The 21,861-nt window shown below is 42.4% G+C and overlaps 1 protein-coding gene and 1 pseudogene across 11 annotated transcripts in view; both read left to right on the top strand.

Moving 5' to 3' along the window:
- RBM33 (RNA binding motif protein 33) overlaps positions 1-21,861 on the top strand; it is a 129,566-nt gene that overhangs the window by 66,440 nt on the left and 41,265 nt on the right. For all 11 annotated transcript variants that reach the window (XM_045792235.2, XM_045792239.2, XM_087860654.1 and 8 more), the window contains 3 exons: positions 3,029-3,087; positions 19,942-20,074; positions 20,466-20,809. In XM_045792235.2, coding sequence (XP_045648191.1) covers positions 3,029-3,087; positions 19,942-20,074; positions 20,466-20,809 — 536 coding nt within the window. The remainder of the gene's footprint in view (positions 1-3,028; positions 3,088-19,941; positions 20,075-20,465; positions 20,810-21,861) is intronic.
- LOC123788745 (large ribosomal subunit protein eL21 pseudogene) lies at positions 3,094-14,036 on the top strand (annotated as a pseudogene).

Genomic DNA, 21,861 nt, shown 5'->3' with positions numbered 1-21,861 from the left:
CTGTGGGATGCGCGAACCCCCACGTTGGAGTAGCCCTTTCCACAGTGGCTTCCCTGGACAGGCACCTGCAGTCAGCGTCATTGTCAGAAGCATTTTACTGAGGCCGGCATCTGTTACTCTGTATTTCCTCATAAACACTGAGTGGAAAACTGGCAGACGGTAGGGTGCACAGATTTTCTTTAGCCCAATAAAAACAAATAGTATTAGAAGTCCGGAGTGGGAAAGCTCCAAGGAAACCCCAGGACGTCTTCCAGATACAAAAACCGTGTGCCTTGTCAAAAAGTCAGCAGCCTGACAGATACAGAATGCAGGCCTTACGCCGCAAAGCTCATTGTTCAGTAAATACAAGATCAGCTTTCTGACAATAGTTTTTACAGTCTTCGAACCAGCTAAATGATTTTTCGACTTGAAGCTGACTGCTGTAGAGCCCATGTTCCTTCTCGCTAGCGTACCTTTGATCTTGAGCTAGGCTGCTGGGGGAGAGAGCGCAGCCCTGTCCTAGCTGGGCGTGCACACAGGGCACCATTGACGAGTCGTGTGTTCGCTAAATGAGCGAGCTCTTCCTGAGGGAGGCTGTCGGTGTGTGCGTGTCTCCTGTGCATAGGCCGTTCACTCACCCCGGGGTCTGAGCTGCAGGCCGTTGAAAGGTACATGAAAGTGTTGTTTTAAAAAAAGAGTAACAGCATAAGCACATCTTTTCCTACTGGCACACATTTTCAGGGATGAAGAAGGTTCCATCATATTATAATTAACTAGTTTTGATGGAAATTTATTTTCTAGATTTTTTCCCTATTAAACTGTTATAATGAATTAAAAACTTAAATCAGTTTAGTCCATTAAATACATGGGACAATAGAAAGGTAAATGTTAAATATCAAATATCCCGAGTCCAGGGTTCAACTAGGGTGGTGTTACCATTACAAGTATTAAATCCTTCTGCTCCCGGCGCAGAGGAAGGCAGCCAGTTGGAAGTGTCCCTGCTCGAGAGCCCAGGAGCCCGCAGAGCTCCTGAGCGACACTTTGCAGAGGCCTTGGCCGGCTGACCGGAACCCTCCCTCTGGGCTGGAGTTCTCATCTGCCTCTCTCGCACCATCCTTAGGTGCTCTCTTCTGTCAGCTTCTGTTCTTCTTCCCTTTTTTCTTTTTTGTTGCTTTTTACAGTTTACTTAAAACAAACAAACACCCCCCCCCCCCACCGCAAAATAAAAGCCAGCTAACCAGGTTCCTTCTGTGTAAGAAATCTGTTAATTATAATCAGATTTCTTCCCAGGATCGCTCCTAGCTTTCTTGCTCTCATTCCCCCCAGTTAAAGAGACCTAATTTTTTTCTTTAAATCTTTTCACTGTATTGGAGGTTTCTGACAGGAATTGATGTTTAAATGCCAAGTTTAAAGATTAGTGGCACATAGTCTTGAAGGTCTGGGTACTTTATATTTGGTCTTAATTTAAACACCATCGTCTTTATATTGTTTAATAGGTAGTTTATTTCTCCTTCCCTTTCATTATAATCTTTTGAGGGACTCTGATTGTTTCTTTCTCCACTTCACAATCTACTATTTTGTTTCAGATAAATTGATGAACTCCCCCTCCCCCTCCCCCAGTGCCTTTTAGGAGGCTGTGCAGACTTGGGGGCTGGAGCTTGTTCTGTGTAGAGTCTCTCAAATTGACCTCTTCTCATTTTGAAATTTTGACTCATTGGATTAGGGGCTCTCTCTCTCGGGCTTCTGCCATTTTACATTTTATCCAAGTAAGTTTCTTTTAGCCACACTTCGTGTTGAATGGGTAGTGACTCTGTCCCATACACGCTAGCACTTTCAATTGGACCTGTGGGTGTCTGACCCTCATTACAAGGCTTGACGTATAGAGTGCCTTGAATACCTGTAGTAAATAATATTTATCTTAGTGTTCTGTTTTTAAAGTAATTTTGACCTTTAAGCTGTATCATTTTTCTGTTTCTCATTCACCAGACATTTTTTAAATAAATTTGGTATGTGATACTTTATTTTCTCTGTATCCTCACATGGCTTGGTTTTTCTCCGTGCATGTCTGTGTTCTGATGTCTTATAAGGACACCAGTCACACTGGATCAGGGCCAACCCGTATGACCTCATTTTACTGTAATCATCTCTTTAAAGGTCCCCGGCCCAAATACACTCCTGTTCTGAGGGACTGAGGGTTGGGACTTCAGCCTACACATTTGGGAGGGGGGCCGCAGGTCGGCCCATGACACCTGAACGCCTGAGAGCTTACTACGTGCATCTGGCCGCACATTTTAATGACAGCTACAGCGCTCCACCGGGTAGCAGTCCCCTCCCCAGGCGGGTGTGGTTTTTTTTTTTTTTTTTTCCCTCCCTCCAAAGTCAAGATCAGCACAACGCGTGTGTTTCAGGTAGCTTCAGTGTACCTGATTTAGCCCCAGGGTATAAAATTAACAGGCGGCTTCTTCCCTGGTGTAAAATGCCTGTATTAAAATGACATGGTTTTGTGTTCTTCCGGTAGATGGATTGGAGTTCTGCTTGTTTAAAAAACAACAGCCAAAACCAAACCGAAGTCTTGGCATAGTAGAATGTTCAGTAGATGGTTTTCTGTAACACTACCATGGGTGTGTGTGTTTTCCTTTCTCTGCCCCCCCACCCCCTTATGTTTCTAGAGGATTTAGATTTAAATTTGTATTTGATTGGGGTCAGAAAATGTGACTGGAATAGATAGTCTGGATAACTGGGATATGGATGTGAAACACAAGGCTGTTTTTTATTTTAGAGGAGTAAGCTCTTTTCTATTGCAAAAATTTTAGTTTTAAATAGGAATTCCCTGCTGAAATTTTATCTTCTGCATATGCTGTTGTATGCTGGCAAGCGTTCTGCTCTCCCTTTCCCTTTTATGGGATTTAGGTTAAGTGTAAACCTAGTATATTACTGGTATTTTACACATAGTATATATTTTATATTAAACTTAACATATTGTATTCCTTTGTCGGTGGGTTTGTTTGTGAAGTAAACGGTGTTTGTAACCAAAGGTGTTTTCTTCTAGTGCCCTTGCTGCCAGTCCCGAGCCAGCCGAGACCCGCCGTGGGGCCCCAGAGATTCCCAGTGAGTAGCAGCTGCTCCTTCTGCTCTGATAGGGATGAGCATACATTCACTAAGAAATATTAATACAGCAAATACAAGTGGTTCCAACTAAATATAAGTTTAAAGATTTGTAAATATTGACAATAATTTTTGCAGTGGAAAATGTTTGTTAAAAGCTTAAGGTCAATGGATTTTTGAGAATGGAATTAATTTTGTTTAACTGTAAAAGTGTTGAATCAGGATCATCATACAACGCTTTTCATCTTAAAGAGTATGAATTTTGATTCCATTATTGCTGTATGTTAAGTGAGAAAGGGCCTTGCTTTATTATTGTGTGTGCGTGCATGCACGCACATGTGAATTTGTGTTCATGTGGGTATGTGTGTGAAATTCTAAGGAATAATAACGATCTCTCGGGGCACCTGGGTGGCTCAGTTGGTTAAGCGTCTGACTCTTGGTTTCGGCTCAGGTCATGATCTCAGGGTCCTGGGATTGGGCCCTGCATTGGGCTCCACACTCAGCCTTAGGATTCTCTCTCCCTCTGCCCCCCCCCCCCGCCCTGTCTCTTGTCCGTGCGCTCTCTCGCAAATAAATAAGTTAATCTTAAAAAAAAGGAGAGAGAGATCTCTTCACTTGCTTAAGAAAAAAACAACCAGCCAAACCTCAAAAGTCTTAATGAGCTATGGGTTTTATAGTTTAAAATGAAGGTTTTCTCTTTAAAAATATCTTTACAAGAAAGCACAGGTTTCTCCCCCCTCCATACTTTGCTGTGCTTTCCTTAACTTCGTCCATTCTTCAGTACATTTTAACTAGAAGAAAATTGTCCATTAAATAGTTACATCTGTTTAAATAAATTTTGGGTTTCTTTGGGTTTTGGGTTAGATTTGTCATTAGTTCTTGGTTTCATTAAATCAGTGAGGACATGTTCTTTTTACAGTGATAAAAAAAATGGATCCGACTGTAAAATTTTAGTATCATTTGTATGTAAAACAGATACAGTTTTGTTGAGACTGGATAATCTCTGATTTCAGGAAATATCTACAAGATATATTTGACCCTGGCTTTGACACTTAAGTAGATAGCATATTTATTATAAGGCATTTAGCAGAAGGGTTTTAACGAGAGCTCTAGGTGTCCAGTCAGATGATTATTCAAAAATAAAATCATATTGGATTTAAGGTTCAGAGTATTTTTTAGAAACGTCTTTGATTTGTAGTTATTTATGAATTATGTGGTTTCTAAAACTGATTCTTAATGATCTTATTCCCTTATAATAACTAATCTTTCCTTTAAATTACTTACAAAGTGCTAACAAAAACTAGGTTTTTAAAATTAGGTGGTGTTTATTGAGTACAATTTTCTGTTCAAAGCACTTGTTGTAACAGCCAGGGTTTATTAATTGCATGGCCCAGTGATAGGCACATGTGATTTAGTTGTTAGATACATTTCTCTGGTGACGTTTAACTGCTAGTTACTAGTTCAACTGCTAGTTACTATAAAGTACTAATATTTTAAGTACTTTTTGCTGTTTTTCAGAAACGTAAGCAACTGTGTTACAATCATTATTACACTTGCTTTTGTGTTTTGTTTGCATTATAGGGATAAAATTTGATGTGAAAACCAGTTTTAGTTTAAGAAAAACATAAAACAGTGTTGTGTGTACTTGATATTTTTATAAAAATGTGTTTATTAATATAAAATTAGAATAATCATTTGTAATTTTCATCTATTTTTATTTTTCCATTCTGCAAATATAATTTATCTGATCCTAGAAGAAGCAAACCACACAATACTGGAGGATAAGGGGATAATAAAAGAAAATTTCTTTCTTTCTTGCTCTCTTTTTTTAAAAGATTTATTTATTTATTTTAGAGAGAGAGCTCAAGGGGGGTGGGCAGAGGGAGAGAGAGAGAAAGCAGCAGACTCCCCACTGAGCACAGAGCCTGACACAGGGCTCAGTCCCATGACCCTGAGATCATGACCTTTAGATCATGAAATCCAGAGTCAGACGCTTAACTTACTGAGCCACCCTGGAGCCCCTAAAAAATATTTCTTTGAGAAACTGAACTTAACTATTTTTTTAAAAAAGATTTTATGTTCAGGTAGTCTCTACACACAACGTAGGGCTTGAACTCACAACCCCGAGACCAGTAGTCACACACTCCAGCAATGGAGCAGCCAGGCACCCCGAAATTGTGAACTTATTTTTAAGTTATGTAGTACTGTGGGGGTAGTAAATGCTGTTGAACTGCTTTTGGAAAAGTTTCTGCAAGGTGTGATGTTTTGTTCTGTTACTATTTTTGAGATGGGCAGTATGTATGGGTGGCAGGAAGTGGCTGGGCTACACAGGAATTACGTATGTGCAGCGGTAGGAGAGACTCTTCAGCTCATGTATCTGTCAGTGTCTAACACTTCTTGTACCTTTTAAGTCCCAAATGCTGAATCTTGAGCTGCAGTTACAGTGTACCCGTGGTCTTGAAAGTGCAGTGCTCCTTTCGGCCAGAACCCCCATCTTCCAGTAATTCACCAAAATGACCAACACAAAGGAAAAGAGGAGAGGTACCCGCTGTATGTTCTTTAGGCCTTTTAGAAAACATGGGGTTGTTCCTTTGGCCACCACATACATGCGAATCTATAAAAAAGGTGATATTGTGGACATCAAGGGAATGGGCATTGTTCAAAAGGGAATGCCCCACAGATGTTACCATGGCAAAACTGGAAGTGTCTACAGTGTTACCCAGCATGCTGTTGGCATTGTCAACAAACAAGGGCAAGACTCTTGCCGAGAGAATTAATGTATGCATGGAGCATATTAAACACTCGAAGAGCCGAGATAGCTTCCTGAAGCGTGTGAAGGAAAATGATCAGAAAAAGAAGGAAGCCAAAGAGAAAGGTACTTGGGTTCAGCTGAAGCACGAGCCTGCCCCACCCAGAGAAGCACACTTTGGGAGAACCAGTGGAAAGGAGCCTGAACTGCTGGAACCCATTCCTTATGAATTCATGGCATGATAAATGTAAAGAAAATAAAAGACCTCAAGACTGTTTAAAAAAAAAAGGAAAGAAAGGAAAGTGCAGTGCTCTACTTAACTTCTGTAGTCTAAAATATCATTACGAAGGGGGACGAACTCTGGGCCGTCTCCTGTTATTTTATGTAGACCAGATCTTTATTGAATAAAATTGTTTTTTCCTTTTCTACTAGGTTGGACTTGGTTGCTCTCAGTGTAAATGTAGTTTTGTGAGCATGTTGAGTTTCTCCTTCATGCCAAGTGCTTCTGCCTAGTGCTAGTCCCAAACCATAAAACAGAGTAGCTAGTTCAGTGAAGCCAGTTTTGACCAGAGTAAAATTATAAAACTAGTGGGGACAGTCTTGCTGTGTTTTAACAAAGCCCCTTGGAGATTTCTTACTGATGGCAGTCTGCCCCGGGGTCTGTCCTCTTACTTTCACTAAACTGAATTTTGCTTCGTAAGACGACCTCCCCCAAACTGATAAAACATTCGCATTAGGAAGCCAGACTTCGGAATCATCATGGGTCTTTTCGAATCGGTAGACTTCCGTGGCACACGAACAGGTGTGAATCACGCTGATCTGTTGAGCAAAGTGAAGTTCACTGTAGTCTCGCAGCAAGATCGCTCAGTACTAAATTGCTGTGTCACTTATTCACCCGCTGTTTACCTGCACTTTGTGTGCACAAGGCCCAGAGCTAGGCCAGCTCTGCTGGGCACAGGGCGAGTAGGACTCTATGGAAGCTGACCTGCAGACGTGCGTCAGGGACTCCTGAGCTGTCAGGAGAGCCTCACTGATGCAAGGAGCAGTACGGAGTCATTCAAGGGGCTTAGGCTGGGGAAGGACAGGACGTAGTGAGCTTCACTCCGCTCAGTACGTTTCTGTAGTTCACATCTGTTGGTGTGTCAGGGACGTCTGCTGGCTCAGACAGACTCCATGGTGAACCCTCCATAAAATGAATAGTTGGGAGAAGGGGTGTGTAATTTAGTTTTTTTACTTGTTGTTTTCAAGGATACATACGTGAATTTGCTCTGGAGAATTACATCACGCTCACTTACAAAAATTAAGCTCTACCCATCTGACTGAAGAGTAAAATAGGCAGCCAGTACAAGTACCATTAAATTTCCAAATTTTAAAGGAATTAGTATCTAGTTGGTATTAATGCTAAGGTATTCCTGCTCTTCCCCTACAGTGACAAGCTTTACTTTCCTAAAAATCCATTTTGCTTGACAGTTTTATGAAAACTTGAGAAATTCTTAATTTAGAACTAGTACGCCTAGAAATTGTATTAGGTGGTAATGCCTCTAGTTTTTTAATTAAAAATCAGAGAATTCTAGGCAACCTAATATTAAACCTATTTTCCATAGAATTATTTAAGATTGTTTCAAAAATTCAAATCTTAGGTGAAAATATGGTATTCTAGGCTATGCGTGATATAGTAGGAGAACTAATATTTTTATTTCCTGTTGGTGAATTTTATTGAGAATTGAATAAAGAGTTTCTAAGACAAAGATTTGAATGTCAAAGTAATAAGTTTCAGAAGCATCCTTATATTTGATTCTTTTGGAAAATACTGCTTTAGCTCTTGGCATCGAGTTGCCCCTTCTGTGCTCCCATCAGGCTCTGTGTCTGGCCCCCCCACCCCATTTTGGAATTAGGTGAAGTGCTTTGTGATTTAGGTTTGCGTCCAGGAGTTAGATCTGTGTATGTAAGTTTCGCTACGGATGCAGCTCTTAGTTCTGCACTTTAAAACATTTCTCATCACAAACTTTAATTCCCAGGTTGTTTTATTTTTTCAGATCTGAATTGTGAACCTTTCTTTGACACATAAAAATATATCTCAGTTGATAGCGTTATCAGAGAATGAATTCTTTACATACTCATTTTTGTATCACAGTGACTCTGCCAAATGTAAAATACGGCTCAGCTCTTTGAACAATGAGTCCTCCCAGGAGCTGACGGCACAGGAAGTAAGCGTCTGCCCTTAGGTGTTACAGGTGCTGCGTGAGGGCGCGTCCGCTCTGCACTGCGTCTGGTCTGTGTGCTCCTCCGGTCTTGCCATCTACCACCTGCCATCCCTCATGCTCTCATTCACGTTAAGACCTTTGAATGTAGTTTCACAGAACAGTTGTGGTTTTCTTTGTTGTTTTGTTTTTGTGGGGGAGTGGGGTGGGAAGGCTCATTTACCTTTCTGCACGTGAGCTGTTCTCTTTTGTCTTTCAAATCTGTTTTCATTTCCAAATGCTCTTTGTTTTGTGTTAGTCTGATAGGTTTCCCTTTCCACAAAGGCTGTCCCTGATGTTTTTGCCACTAATGTAAAGTTCAAAGTCTTGTTTTTATCCATAAGTATATTTTCTAGTTACGTATTTATCCTCAGGTGTTTATTGTTTTTAAAGTTTGCCCACTTAAAAAAGTATCACTAAAATGTTGGTTAATAATAATTTTACAGTGTTGCTCTGAGATTTTGCTAACCTAATTTGTTTTAAGTTTTGGTGCAGTTGCTGGTTTTAAGCATATGGATAAATCCTGAGTAACTCAGGTTGTAAAGATTCTTGACCTAGGAGCGTATTTTGAAACCTGTTCAGTCATTGATTTTGAATTGATGTACTAGGTAAAGGCTGGTATTTCAGGGTAGCCAGTTAAATACCAAGTACTTTGGCTGCTGAGTAATTTCTCAGTGATTTTTGTTGTAATTAAAACTAACAATTGCATTTAAAGAAAAGACTACTAATAAGTTTAAATTAGTCTTCTTAGCAATTACATTATTATTTAGGTTAACCCAGTAAGATTTCCGTTTGTGTTTACTGTGGAGCTAATAGCACCTCACAGGTAGGTCTGAGTGCATTCTTTTCCCATGGAGCGGGTGCATGGTATCAGGTGGTGGTGATTGACAGGTCCTGGATGTGTTTTATATGGCATTTCATGCAAATCATGTTTGATGAGACTGCTGCCTCAAATTCCATTTCTTTCTGATTAGAGCCCCTGCAGATGTGAATCTAGACTTTATTCCAGCCTTTCTTTTGAACCCCTAACTGTTTTTACAACTTGCCTGCAATGCCTTGTAATTATTGGCACTTAAGATCAGGAAGGAATGATGGGCATTTTCTCTTATCAGATCTACGAGTAGTAGAGGCGAGTGTGGGATGAGAGCCTTCCAGCTGTCAAAAATTGTCAGGCTTGCAGGGAGAGAATGCAGTTTAAAATGCAGGTGACATAATACCCAACAGCCTCCATTTGCTAGTGGGTTTCTGATTAATCATGATTACCATATATTATCATACCATCAAATTTAATCATATCAATGAATTCCCATCTGCAGCAATAAGAGGAACAGCTAAACACTATGGTAACAGCTATTAAGTATGGTGGTTATGAGATTCAGCACCCCATTGACTTGACTTGCCATCCTGCCAGTGTACATTGTATGTGCCGGGTAGATTTTGGCTGGGCAGGAGTCCGCACACATAAGTCCGAGCCCCGGGAGTACCCACTGAAATTATATGAAGTAGGTTTCTAATACAGTAAGTCAGCCAGTAGGCCACATTATAAAGCTACCTTCTAAAAGTGTGTGCTAAACTGTTGTGTTGAGTCTTTGGCTAAGTAAAACTGTTACGTTGAAATGAAAACCTTTCATGCATCCTTTCATAAATAGTAGACTAAAACTCTCGAGTGCAGGTTACCCATCTGTGATGTAACAATCCAGCCAGTGCAGGGTTGACTATAATCCAGATTGTCAAACTCTCGGAACCTCCTGTATGTGCCAAGAACATCTTGATGGCCTGTTTTTATTGATGCATCCTGCAAAGCACACCAATTTTCATCTTAAATTCTTATTTTCTTTGGAGTCTCTGAAGACCTGTAGTTGTGTTAAAATGCATTTTTAAAGATAAGCTTTGAAAGAGGCCCTATTTTATTATAAAGGACTGGAAAGTACTTCTTCCAAAAGATGAGACACTTAAACTCTTTTTTTTCAACTTAGTCCTTTTGATGCGCAAGCCTGTGAAAATTCACAAGTACATACAGTTGTGTAATCACAACAGTTAAGATGTCGAGAGCAGTCCTGTCTCCCGAAGGGCTTCCTCGTGCTGCCCTTTTGTGGTCACTCCTCTCCCCATCCCAACCCCTGGCAGCTACGATCTGTTTCCTGTCGCTGAAATCCTGTCCTGTGAGTGGACTCCTGTGGCATGTTGGTTTGAGTCTGGCTTCTTGCCCTTGCCACAGTGCTCTTGAGATTCTTTCATCCATTATGTTGCACCTGTAAGTGGCTCGTCTTTTTTGTTGGCAAGTATTATTTTGTGTGGATGTACCACAGTCTGTCCGTTCACTACGTGGACAGTTGGGCTCTCACGAATAAAGTTGGTATAAACGTGTGCATCCTTTTCTTTGTGATCGTAGTTGTCAGTAAATAGCTAGGCGTGGGGATTGTGGGTCATGTGGTGGGTGTATTCACAGATGAGAATTTTTAAACAGACTGTGCTCTCAGTTGGTAGAGCTGCAGGTCTGGTTTTTAACTCCGTCCTTTTTGAGTGAGGAAATCGTTGTCTTCAGCACATACTGTTGCAAATCATTGGGAAAGGAAAGAATTACTGAGTGTTCACTGTGTCTCAGAGTTTGCTCAGAGATTGTGTTCAACAGCCATGTGAAGGTAACGTTTTCTCCAGTTTACAGGTGGGGAAACTGAGTCTTGGAAAGATTCAGTTGCTCAAGTTCACGTAACTGTGTGCAGGAGATGGGGTTGCAGCCCCGGCAGTCCTGAGTCTCTTAGTCATGGTGTACCTCTCCCTTTCCTGAGTATTAAAATGCACATGAGTAAGCTGGCAGATTGGATCCGAACTGTATTTAAGATTTTGACTGTCAGTAAGAGCTGAAGTGGCTGTTTGTTCTGGGAGGGCCACTCCTGTCCTTGGGTGGGATTGTTTGGGGAGGACAATGGGGAGGGGTAAGGTGCAGGGATAAAGGGCTTTTCATTGTATGAAATAAGAGAAATAAATAGGCTTCAGTATGTTCATCAAAAGCAGTGTTTTGTACTAAGTTAAAGATGTTACAATGTGTGCTACGTGCTCTGGTTTCACTGCTTGAGCCAATAGCATTATCTTCATGTATTTAAGTCCATGTGGGGTCCTGCCCCAGTCCCCCATCTGTGAAGGCTGGTGCTTAGCCCTAGGTATGTGCTGCTTCAGAACGTTTAGAAAGCATCTCCCAATACCAAAAGTACCTTTTAGGGAATAAATGTAGGTATTAAACAAGGCACAATCTGAAAGAAAAAAGATCTATGAAAATACCAAAATAAGAGGATTAATATTGTGATAGAAGGGCATAATTTTCATTCTGTCAGAGGTCACTAGTGGTCTTTATTCTTTGCATTTAACCCACATTTAATCAGAATTAACTGAGAGGCGTTCTTAAGTGTCTGTTGGTCTCTTATATAGTTCTTTGCATTTTAAGTGAGATTAATAAATGAAAACATGCTGTAAAGGATGGTTGTAATTCATTGAAAGATTCATGAAGTCTCAATGACATTGTTAAGATATTTAATTAGTCTTATTAAAATATACCAAGTGACCCTGTTAGGGAAGCTGATAAGTCATACAATAGCTGTTAGAGCCTCTTTATTCTCCGCATTATACGATTAACTTTGGGCTAAGCAATTTATGCAGAGTTCTCATCTTTTTTTTTTTTTGTGGTTGAAGTTGTCAGTTCTCCCGGAGTAGGATTAACACAGATAACATCATGTAATTAACAAGAGATGCGGAACAAGTGAGAGTGCAGTTTGTATAAGAATTATATGAGAAAGAATGATAATTTTTTTTTTTTACCTTAGACTCTTAAAGGGATATAAAGAAAAGCAAAATAGAGCAATTAGTCGAAAAGATTAAGGTAGCCTTTTCTTTCAAGAGGCAGAAGAATTAGTACTGAAAGTTCTGTTAAGTGATGTATTCACAGCTCACTAACAGTCTTAAAATAATTGTGCATTTGGTAGAGGGAATTGGTAATTTATTATCTTTTATACCCGTGAAATGATAGAAGTTCTTAAATGAATGCTCCCATCAGGAGAGCCTCTGAGGTGGGGAATGCCAGCCTGGAACCATGGCTTATTCAGCATTACCTGAAGACACATTGGTCACAGCAGAAAGCAGTGTGTGACGGCAGAAAGAGCAATTTATAAAGCAGGAGTCTGAAAATGGGCCTTTATGTCCTGAGTTATGTGTGGACGGTGGAACTTGGGCTAATCCACTTTTAACTCTGTAAACCTGAGTTTCCTCATCCCTTAAAGGGAAAGTTGTCTGTTGTGCCTGTTTCTTGGCACTGTGTTTGTGAAAGATACGGTGTTGTACTTGACTTGTTTGGGGTCAGGATGTGAATGAGGCTGCACGTGACAGAAAACTCCGTTAACAATGACTTAATCCAAGTATCTTTTATTTTTGCATAAAAATGAGAAAGTTCTGGGTTGATATAGCAGTTCTGTGATGTTACAGGGACCAATATATTTTTCTGCCCAACTTGCAGGCCAAAGGAGAGGAGGAAGGATGGGGACAAAAGCTGTGTGCCAGCTGAGGCAGCCTAGCCTGTAAGGAGCCTCCCTAGAGCCCCCATCCCACAATGCCAGCGAAGTCTTGTTGGCCAGGACCTGGTCACATGACCATCCTTGTTACAAGTTTAAGGTTTTTTTAGATGGGCAGTGCTGCCCTTTTACTACTTAGGAAGAAGTGAGAATTTATACTAGGTAAGCAATGAGCAATCTTTTCCACATGGCTAAAACTTAAGGCTGGAATTTAAGTTATGTAAATACAGAAAAAGAAAGTGACCTCTGTTCAGAGTGAAAGAGAAACCAGTGAGGAAAATGGCACTGTGAGCTTCATGATACCTGCTAATTGTTAAATTTCTATTTCAAAAAGGCCATACTGATGATAGTCAAGCTTTTAGGATCTTAAAGCTTAAAAGTTTTAAAGTTCACGTAAGTATTCAAATTCTCGGGGTTCTGTTATCCATTGAGGCCAGTGGACACGACGAGGGGCCCGCGTGTCTTCCCCAGATGATTTCTCCTTTGTGTCGGTCGTGAACTGCTCCCTCCAGAGAAGTAATATTTGTCACTCTGGTTTATTTCATGTATCAGCCATTGACTTTCTTTCTGAATAATATCTTGTATTATCTGCCCCTTTTTTCTAATCTTCCTACCCCCTGGCCCTTATGCAGGCATTTGGCATCTTGGAAATGGGCTTCTTTCTGGTTAGATTTGACGCAGGTGCCAGTGTCGTTGGGCCTGGTTGACCCACCATAATCAGTGCCCTCCGCCTGGCTGCCCCGGGTTATCACACCTGGCTGGTGTCAGCCTGTGGTTTCAAGGTTACACTGGCAGAACCCTCTGTTTCCATTCTTATTTTGTTGGACAAATACCAAAGCCAGAAATTCCCTTGTTTACTCAACTTGAGTCAGCGCTTTCTTCTAAATTGTAGATAACATCTCTGGTCTGGCCTCCTTTATCAGTTTCTCATAGGTTGATCAGATAAGAACTGCTAATTTCTCTTACCATTCAGGCCAGCCATGGAATTTCCATGGCTTTGTGACTGTAGACTTGATTTCGTATTTATTGGTTTTTCTTGACTCTCCAGCACTCACATACTCTCCCTCAGTTACATATACATATGTGATAATGAAACAGCAAGACAGACGACAGAACATGAAATAACCGTTCATAACAAGGACGGTTGGGTGACTGTGTGCTGTGGAGATGGGTGACCCGGGAGTGAGTCCAGGCTCTGCCACTTCTCGCCGTGTACTGAGTATGAAATATCGAAATGCTCAGAAGATGCTGTGAGCAGAATCCCTACCTCAGAGGGCATTCTGGGGGTTGAAGGAGATGGCAGAGGAGTCCCTTGCAGTTTGCTAGCAGCAGCAGTAGGTGGGCTGCAACCTTGGATCAGCAGGGACACAGCCCAAGATGGGGATTTGGGGGCACAGGCTTAGGTAAGGGTGCTGGGGATGCAAGATGGGAAGGGGGTGGAACTGGGCTACCGTGTAGTCTCAGGTCAAAGTCTCTGGCCCTGGCCTGATCCTCGGGGGTGGGGTTGGGGTCAGATGGAAGGGGGCCTCTGGAGCATAAGCCCTCCCTCAGAGTTGTCCGCTCTGGACTGTCACAGGCAGGCCTTGGAGGAACAGCACCCATCGGCCAGGACAGCATTTGCAACAGCTGGGGCCTGCGGCACCTGCACGTAAAGGGGATGTGGCGATGGCCCCGGAGTGTCCCGCACGAGAGGATCCGCTGAAGTGCAGTGACTGACCAGCCCTGAGCCCTCAGAGGCTCGGTACTGCGAGGTGTTCTCTACTCACCTCGCCCTCTGGGCTACTTCCTCTGGGCCCCACAGACCTCTGCGTTCACTTGTCTGGTGGGGAAAGGGTGAGGGTCACTCCTGGGAGTTTGTAACTGGCCAGGGCTGGGACTGGCCTGTATCACTTCTGCTCACGTGCTGTCGGCTGCACGTGCCCACACGGCCAGCCACATTGCCTTGCAGGACTGGCTGGGAAACGGAGCCTGGCTGGTGCTCAGGAAGAAGATGTGGCACACATGTGGGGAGCGTCAGGGGTCTGTGTCCTCGTTGGGGAGGAAGGCGGCTAATTTTTATAGAAAGCCAAATAAGCTCATAAATACAGACTGACTTCTATTTCATGAGCACCCTGCAACATTAACAAGATATTACATCCACTTCTATCCTTATCTTTAGAACTTGGACAGATTGCCATATAGGTCTATCCAGAAAATGGCATTTAGTTTTATATTGTATACTTTCTGGTTTATGTTTCTTACATTTTACAAATGGGTTTGTATTTATATATATGTATATATATATGTATATATATATATATATACACACACACACACATATATATACATATACATATATATATATATACAGATATGCATATATATATATATTTTACTTATGGATGTATTTTATCATGCTGTTAGGGTCGTATGGTCAGGTTTGCCATTATGCAGACTTGGTCCTACCATGTTTTACTTTTCCTTGAGCATTTTCTGGCTGAAGGGTTATAGTTCTAACTTGTTCATCTGTATTTACTTTTAGGATTGACCCTGTAAAAATGCCTTGTTACCATATCTGTGGTGCACGATTATTGCTAAGTACTACCATTTGAGTAAAATGAAGCGGGTTTTTGTTTATTTGTTTTTTCATTTTACTCTAGTTCTTCTGTGTGTTTATATGAGCGTCCTGCATCTTTACAGGTGTATGATTTTTTTTTTTTAAGATTTTTATTTATTTGAGAGAGAGCATGAGCAGAGGGACAGAGGGAGAGGGAGAAGCAGGCTCCCCGCTGAACAGGAAGCCTGACACAGGGCTTGATCCCAGAACCCTGGAATCATGACCTGAGCCGAAGGCAGACGCTTAGCCGACTGAGTTCCCCAGGCAGCCCACGGGTGTTAGGATTCTAAAGTTCAGTCTACAGCCCAGAAGAAAACTGGCCTAGACCATGCGCCTTAACAGCAGCATTGGAAGGAAATCCCACAGACCATCCATCTAATTTTCATTCTTCATTTTCTGTTCTCTAAAAATAGGGAGTGGTTGCAGGGTGGAGAAGAGTCCACGTTCATCTCACTTTTCCTCTAAGTATTTTATGTCATGATAGAGCAAGTTAAAATGATTTCTATCCTACGGTTAAGTCAGAGAACTAGATTCTGTTGATGTTGGCTTTTCTTTGGTCCTGCTGCACTGTGTATTTTCTGAGTCTGTTAGCCATGAGCCTCTGGGACTCACTGCCCAGTGCCTGGGTGGTCTGTTCCCGCCTCGCTGTGTCCTTCCTCGAGCACTTAGCCGTCTGCTGTCTGTATGCTTTGTGGGCAGCCAGGCTTTAGATTCGAATGTGGGGCTGGGATTTCCTTGCTATTACAAATAGGCAGTTTATGCATTTGTTGAATACCTGTAAGCGTCTGTGTACCAGGCCCTGTGCCAAGCATGAAAATACATTGGTGAATAAAACAGACCATGGTCTCACCCCTCGCGGACCTGTCAGATGAAGGGCAGAGAGCAGTGGGAGTGGATTTGCGACCGGGTGGAATTGCTCGGATATTGACGGCTCATCTGTGAAGGCCTCCTTCTGTGACTCAGGAGTGAGAATGCAGGAAGGGGGTCTGTGCTGATCTGTCTTGCAGTGTATAAGGAGACAGGCCGCTTGTCAGCAGCTCTGTGTTAGGCTTACGGTATGGAATGCTGTCTGCAAAAATGTCATGTACAAATGACAATAATAGCAAACATTGAGCACTTCTGTTATTTGCCCACTACTGTCGTAGGTACTTTGAACGTGTTCTTTCATCTTCTCCCATGAGATACAGGCACCATCAGTGTCTGCCTTTTCCAGATGAGGAAACAGAGGCCCAGAGAGGCTCGGCTGCATGCTTGGGGCTGTGTTAGGTGATGGGAGGGCCGACGCTGCCACCCGCTCGCTCAGCTTCTGCTAGCCCACACCTTTTGGAGAGAGGACCAGCTGGAAGACTGATGTTCTGGCTGAATAGTGACTGATGAAGAAAGGATTTGGGGGGCCTTGTTACATATTCTTACATTTGAATACTTGTGTCTAAATGCAGTTAGACAGCATGTAGATAATTAGTAAAAGGAAAGAAGGTCTGGGAAGAGATGAAAATCACAATACTAGAATTCCAAAGGGGGCAAGATTTATGATCCCAGTGTATTTTCAGTTTAATACAAAAAGCGTCTTTAGAAGTTTTAAATGAATATTTAAAATAATCTCCCAGGAATGTACCTAGTTCTCAGGCAGCTTGGAGTTTTTATTGAAAACGAACCACATTGGTTTCTCTTTGAGTTCATTCTTGTAATTCAGTAACTGCTTCCTTTTAGAAACAGATGAAGGGGGTTGAGAATACTTTTCTGGATCTCAGCCTATGGCAAAGTCAAAATCAAAACTTAGCAGACCCTCTACTTATAATGGAAGGGGATCCAGTCTACTTTTCCAGTTACATTTTGCCTTATCTATAATGAGAAACCTATCTTTTGGAGGACTGGAAATTAACTCTCTAACAGAAGGAGAAAACGAAGGCTGTGAAGAGCTGTGTTGCTGCAGCCACATGACCAGTCCTGTCTGGGGCTTCATCAGCAGGGGAGGGATGGGGGCCAGTAAAACACAGTTGTGGAATTTTATCGCTTACGACAGATTTCAGAAGAAACCGAGTATTTTCCAGGTCTCTGTAAGCACCGCATGACGTGAGCCTGGCGAGAAAACTAGCAGAAAGTATCGGGTCTTCACATACTAAATCACGAAGTAAGCCATGGTTTTTAGTCGAGACAGAAAAGTCAGGATCCTCTTTCCCCTTCCCATAGTTGTGAGTAGAGTTGGGACGGAAGGTGAGGAGAAACTGCTGGTCGCCGGCTTCCGTGCAGCCGCGAGAAGGAGTGCCAGCTCCAGAGGCAGTTCCCTGGGACTGGGTGGTGACCGGGTGTGGGTGACCCTGACGGAAAGTGCTGCGCAGACTGGGTCCTGTAGGTCACTCACGGGAAAGGAGTGTAGGTCGGGCTTGCCTAGGGTAGGAGAGAGCAGTGCTGATCCAGGAGTGGTTCAGGACAGTGGAGAAATTACACTTTGCTCTCCCCTTTGTTGGAATAGGTGAAACAGTTGTAAGTTCATAAGAGGTTCTCATGATGAATGCCGCTGCTTTCCAGCTCTCGTTACAACACAGGATTTAAGGGCTGAGTGAAAGTAACCCCGGAGGGCTCCCCCTCTTTCTCAGAAAGTACCTTTTATTCTGTCTGTCCTCTTTTCTGACACTGTGCCCTTGTGTCTGTATTTTTTGGTCAACTCATTAACATGGAAGCGACTGATGCAGCTCATGAATTACGAGCCCTGAAGTTTGCTGACTCAAGTTCAGGATGAAAGCTTGCCAGCAAATCAGTAATGTAATACTTTTAACCCTGGTTATAATTTAGCATACTGTTCCTAGTTTTTAATGAAAAATCTGACCACTGTAATAATAGAGTGAAAATTAGCGGCAAGCACATTATTCATGCTAGAATGTTCTGTGTAGATAGAGGGGAATGAAAGCAGATATGACACAGGATGCAGAGAGCGTTGCAGGGGGAGAGGACTGGGAGTCCTTGTCAGCCCAGAGGAGGAAGCACCTAATGTGATAGGAGTGTTAGGGAGGACAGCATCGTGAGGGCGGTGGGAGCACCTGAGCAGGAGTAGATGAGAAACTGCCAAGGGACATTGATCGGCCAGTTAAAGTTAAATCCACACTTCCAGTGATTGCAGCTTCATCCAGCAACTCAGTGGTGTGTGGAGAAGTGGGACGCATGGGTCCCTCCATGGGCCATGTGCAGGGTGGGTCTCCTGAAATCATGAGCCGGCCAGACAGGGAGCTGGCGAGAGAGCGAAGTAGGGCAGGAGAAAATGGAGTGTCTGTCCCGAGGACTTAAGGAGAAGCCCTTCTCTGTAGAGATTTTGCATTTTGGCTGAGACAGCATGTAGAGTGAAAATTTTCCCAAGAGAGGGATGAGGTATGAAATACGGAGGTTTGTGTATGACGTGATGGTGTCCAGAATTCACAATTCTGAGTTGGCTGTAGGCTGTCATTTTCATGTCTAACTCAAGAGAAGATCTGGTTTTTAAAATCCCCACATTTAGTAATTTGAATAAGATTTATATCATATGGGTTGAAACTTCCCCTCGTTCATTCTCACGTCAGGAATAAAATGAACCCTTTGGGAGCTTTTTAACTTGTTTTTCTTGAGTACTGAAATCTCTGATTTAAAAAAAAAAATAGGGGCGCCTGGGTAGGCTCAGTCGGTTGGGCGTCCAGCTCTTTGTCTGGGCTCAGGTCTTGATCTCAGGGTCGTGAGTTCAGGCCCATATTGGGCTTCATGCTGGGCGTGGAGCCTACTTAAAAAATTATAATAAAATAAATAAAATTTAAAAGAAAATAGAATGGTATCACCATGGGCAAATTATTTAATGTCCTGGGTTTCCATTTCCTTGGCTGTGAAATGGGACTTCTGCTCCTGCTGTGCATTCATGAGCTCAGGTCAAGTTCATGAGAAGGGAATGTGAGTTTTAAAAGTTGAGAAATACTGGCTGAGTTTCAAAGAAGATGTTTTTAAAAGAAAATTATTTTGATGATCTGTATAATTAATTCTTTCTGGAGAACTGAAAAAAGATGGTGAGGCTTTCTTTAAACGCCTCACAAAAAAAAATGCAAATGTGGTGCTTTTAAAGATCTCCACGAATACTTAAAAGGCCAATTGAAAAATGAAGTAATTTAGTTTGTCTCTAAATAGAGTTCTAGTGGAAGAATGTTAATCTGTAAGAGTTCAAAGTGTCTTATCCAGTGGAATCCGACTGTGAAACATTTCTTTTGTAGCAATATGGTTTCTTACACATATTCCATTGTCAGAGCTTACTGATGTTTATTATGGGACACACTCAATGTCTTTTTCTTCTTTAGAAATAAAGCAGCTTCATAGGTGTAGCTTATGGTTGTGTTCAAAATGTAGCAAATTATAGCACGTTCCGGAAGATCAATGCCAAGGACGCTGAAAGTAGACATTTAGCCTTTTAGATTAATGGGCAAGAAGGGTCAATAATTGCATGGATTTCAGGAAGCTTAAAAATAATGTTCTTGTTCTGCTATAGTGATGTTAGAAAATGGAACTCATGTTTCGATGCTGCATTTTGATGTTGACTGTTTCATTATGGTGGGATCACTTACTTTGTAACATCTAGTTATATATTGGGGGGGAGGGCTATGGAAGGCAGTTCCTTGATGTTTTCAGGTGGGAACCACATATGTATCCATGTCTGGAAATGGCAGACTATTCTGCCTCTCAGCTTGTTTTCCCGTTGTTCCGTAGGGCCCTCCAGAGTTCCCGCAGCACACGCCTGGGCCTGTTCCCAGCAATTTCAGCCAGCCCCCACGACTTCCTCTCCAGGACCAGTGGAGGGCCCCGCCCCCGCCACAGGAGCGAGACCCTTTCTTCTTAGGAGGTAAAGACTGGTGCAGGCTCCCAGAACAAAGTCGTATTGGGTGATGTGCCTCAACACATTCATGTTTTAGATTGAATTGAGCTTCCAGTAAGAGATTTTTGTAAAGAGTGTCAGTTTTTTGTACCAGAGCACTTCCTGTCATTTCAGATGCTAAAATTGGACGTTGTTGATAGCTGCAATGTGAGACTCTCATACAAAGGAGGCAGTCCTTGCTCTATAGAAAATGAGTAATGAGGCAATCTAGAAATAAGTTGTAAAATGTAGGATTCTTTTCAGACTTTCACATCTGCCCACCACTTGTAATTGTTTCTGGTAAGATGGTACGTAAAACAGCTGTTGTGCGGCGGGCATGTTGTGTACAAGCCGAGGGTAATGTTGCACCACCGTTCAGTTTCAGGTGAACCAAGGTTCCCGAGTCATCTCTTTCTGGAACAGCGAAGCCCCCCTCCGCCGCCACCGCCCCCCACGCTTCTTAGCAGCACTCACCCAGTGCCCACTCCTAGTCCCTTACCGTTCACTCAGCCTGGACCAGCGTTCAGTCAGCAGGGACAGCAGCCCGTGTTTCCGAGAGAGAGGCCCGTTAGGCCGACCCTCCAGCCGCCAGGTCCAGTGGGGATCCTTCACTTCAGCCAGCCAGGCTCAGCGGCCACGCGGCCTTTCATCCCTCCTCGGCAGCCCTTCCTGCCTGGTCCGGGACAGCCATTTCTGCCCACCCATGCACAGCCTAATCTGCAGGTATGCATCTTGGCGAGCTGTGGGGAGGAGGCGTGCACCTGGAGCTTTGGGTCTTTGTGTTTCGTAAAATGAAGTTTCCTGTTGCTATCTGAGTCTTCTAGAATGTGGAGATGATGTAAAGAATAAGGGTTTAGTCTTAAATGTGCTACTTATTAAAGGCAACTTTCTTGACAATATTGTTTTTCTCCCTAATATGGTAGGAAAAATAGAAAAAAGTGATTGTCAGTTTGGGGGAAATGAAAAAATTCAGTATTCAGATTTTTTGGTGGTACTGCTAATAAAGTTAGGACATGTTTTGATAATACCTTTGCTCATCATTGGAAGATTCTGGAAGTGTTCACGAATGGAAGTAAAGTTCTTTGTCAAATAATGTTCCTGCAAAATGTAGCAGAAAGATTGTACGCATGGAGGAGAAAACGGAGTTGCTGTTACCCCGTTGTTTGAAAGATTTGAGTGCCCTCTGCTGTAGGTTGTATTTCATGGGGGTCTGGAGCTTCTGGGAGATCCTTCTTGCCCCATGTGATTCTGCTCAGATTTAAGCTTACTGGTAAGATACAGAATGATGGTATACTTGAATCAACTATTTAGAAACATGTAGACTATTGAAATTAAAAAAAAAAATATTATTTTGGGTGATAAAGTAGCATTAAATGTGTCTTCATTTTTCTTTTTATTAAAAAATATGATGAAAAAAATATGAATGCATCTCCTTTGCAGAAGTATCTGAGAATTTAAAAAGGAAATTGAGAAATCCCATCATCTAGGAACGTCACCACCAGGATTTGGGTGCTTGTGTGGTCTCCCCAGTTGTCCTAGTGCGTCCTCGTCACCATGCTCTTGTTAACGTGGTGGGATCTCCTGTTCGAGAATTCCCTCTCACTGTGTCACTTAAAAAGTGCTGCACAAGTGTGTGTTTTATGGCGGCCACTGCTCTTGGGACGTGTTTATTGGTTTCAGTACTTAGGTATTAGAATCCTTGACATTGTGTTTGTTTGCACCCTCAGTTGTTTCCTTAGAACAAATCCCTGGATTTGGGGGTTAAGAGGACTTAG

The sequence above is a fragment of the Ursus americanus genome, chromosome 3 (assembly GCF_024610735.1).
Source record: "Ursus americanus isolate L20-20 chromosome 3, mUrsAme1.1.p, whole genome shotgun sequence".
In the NCBI taxonomy this organism is placed as follows: domain Eukaryota; kingdom Metazoa; phylum Chordata; class Mammalia; order Carnivora; family Ursidae; genus Ursus; species Ursus americanus.
Note: the sequence above shows the minus strand (reverse complement) of the source record. Positions and strands in the feature narration are given on the sequence as shown.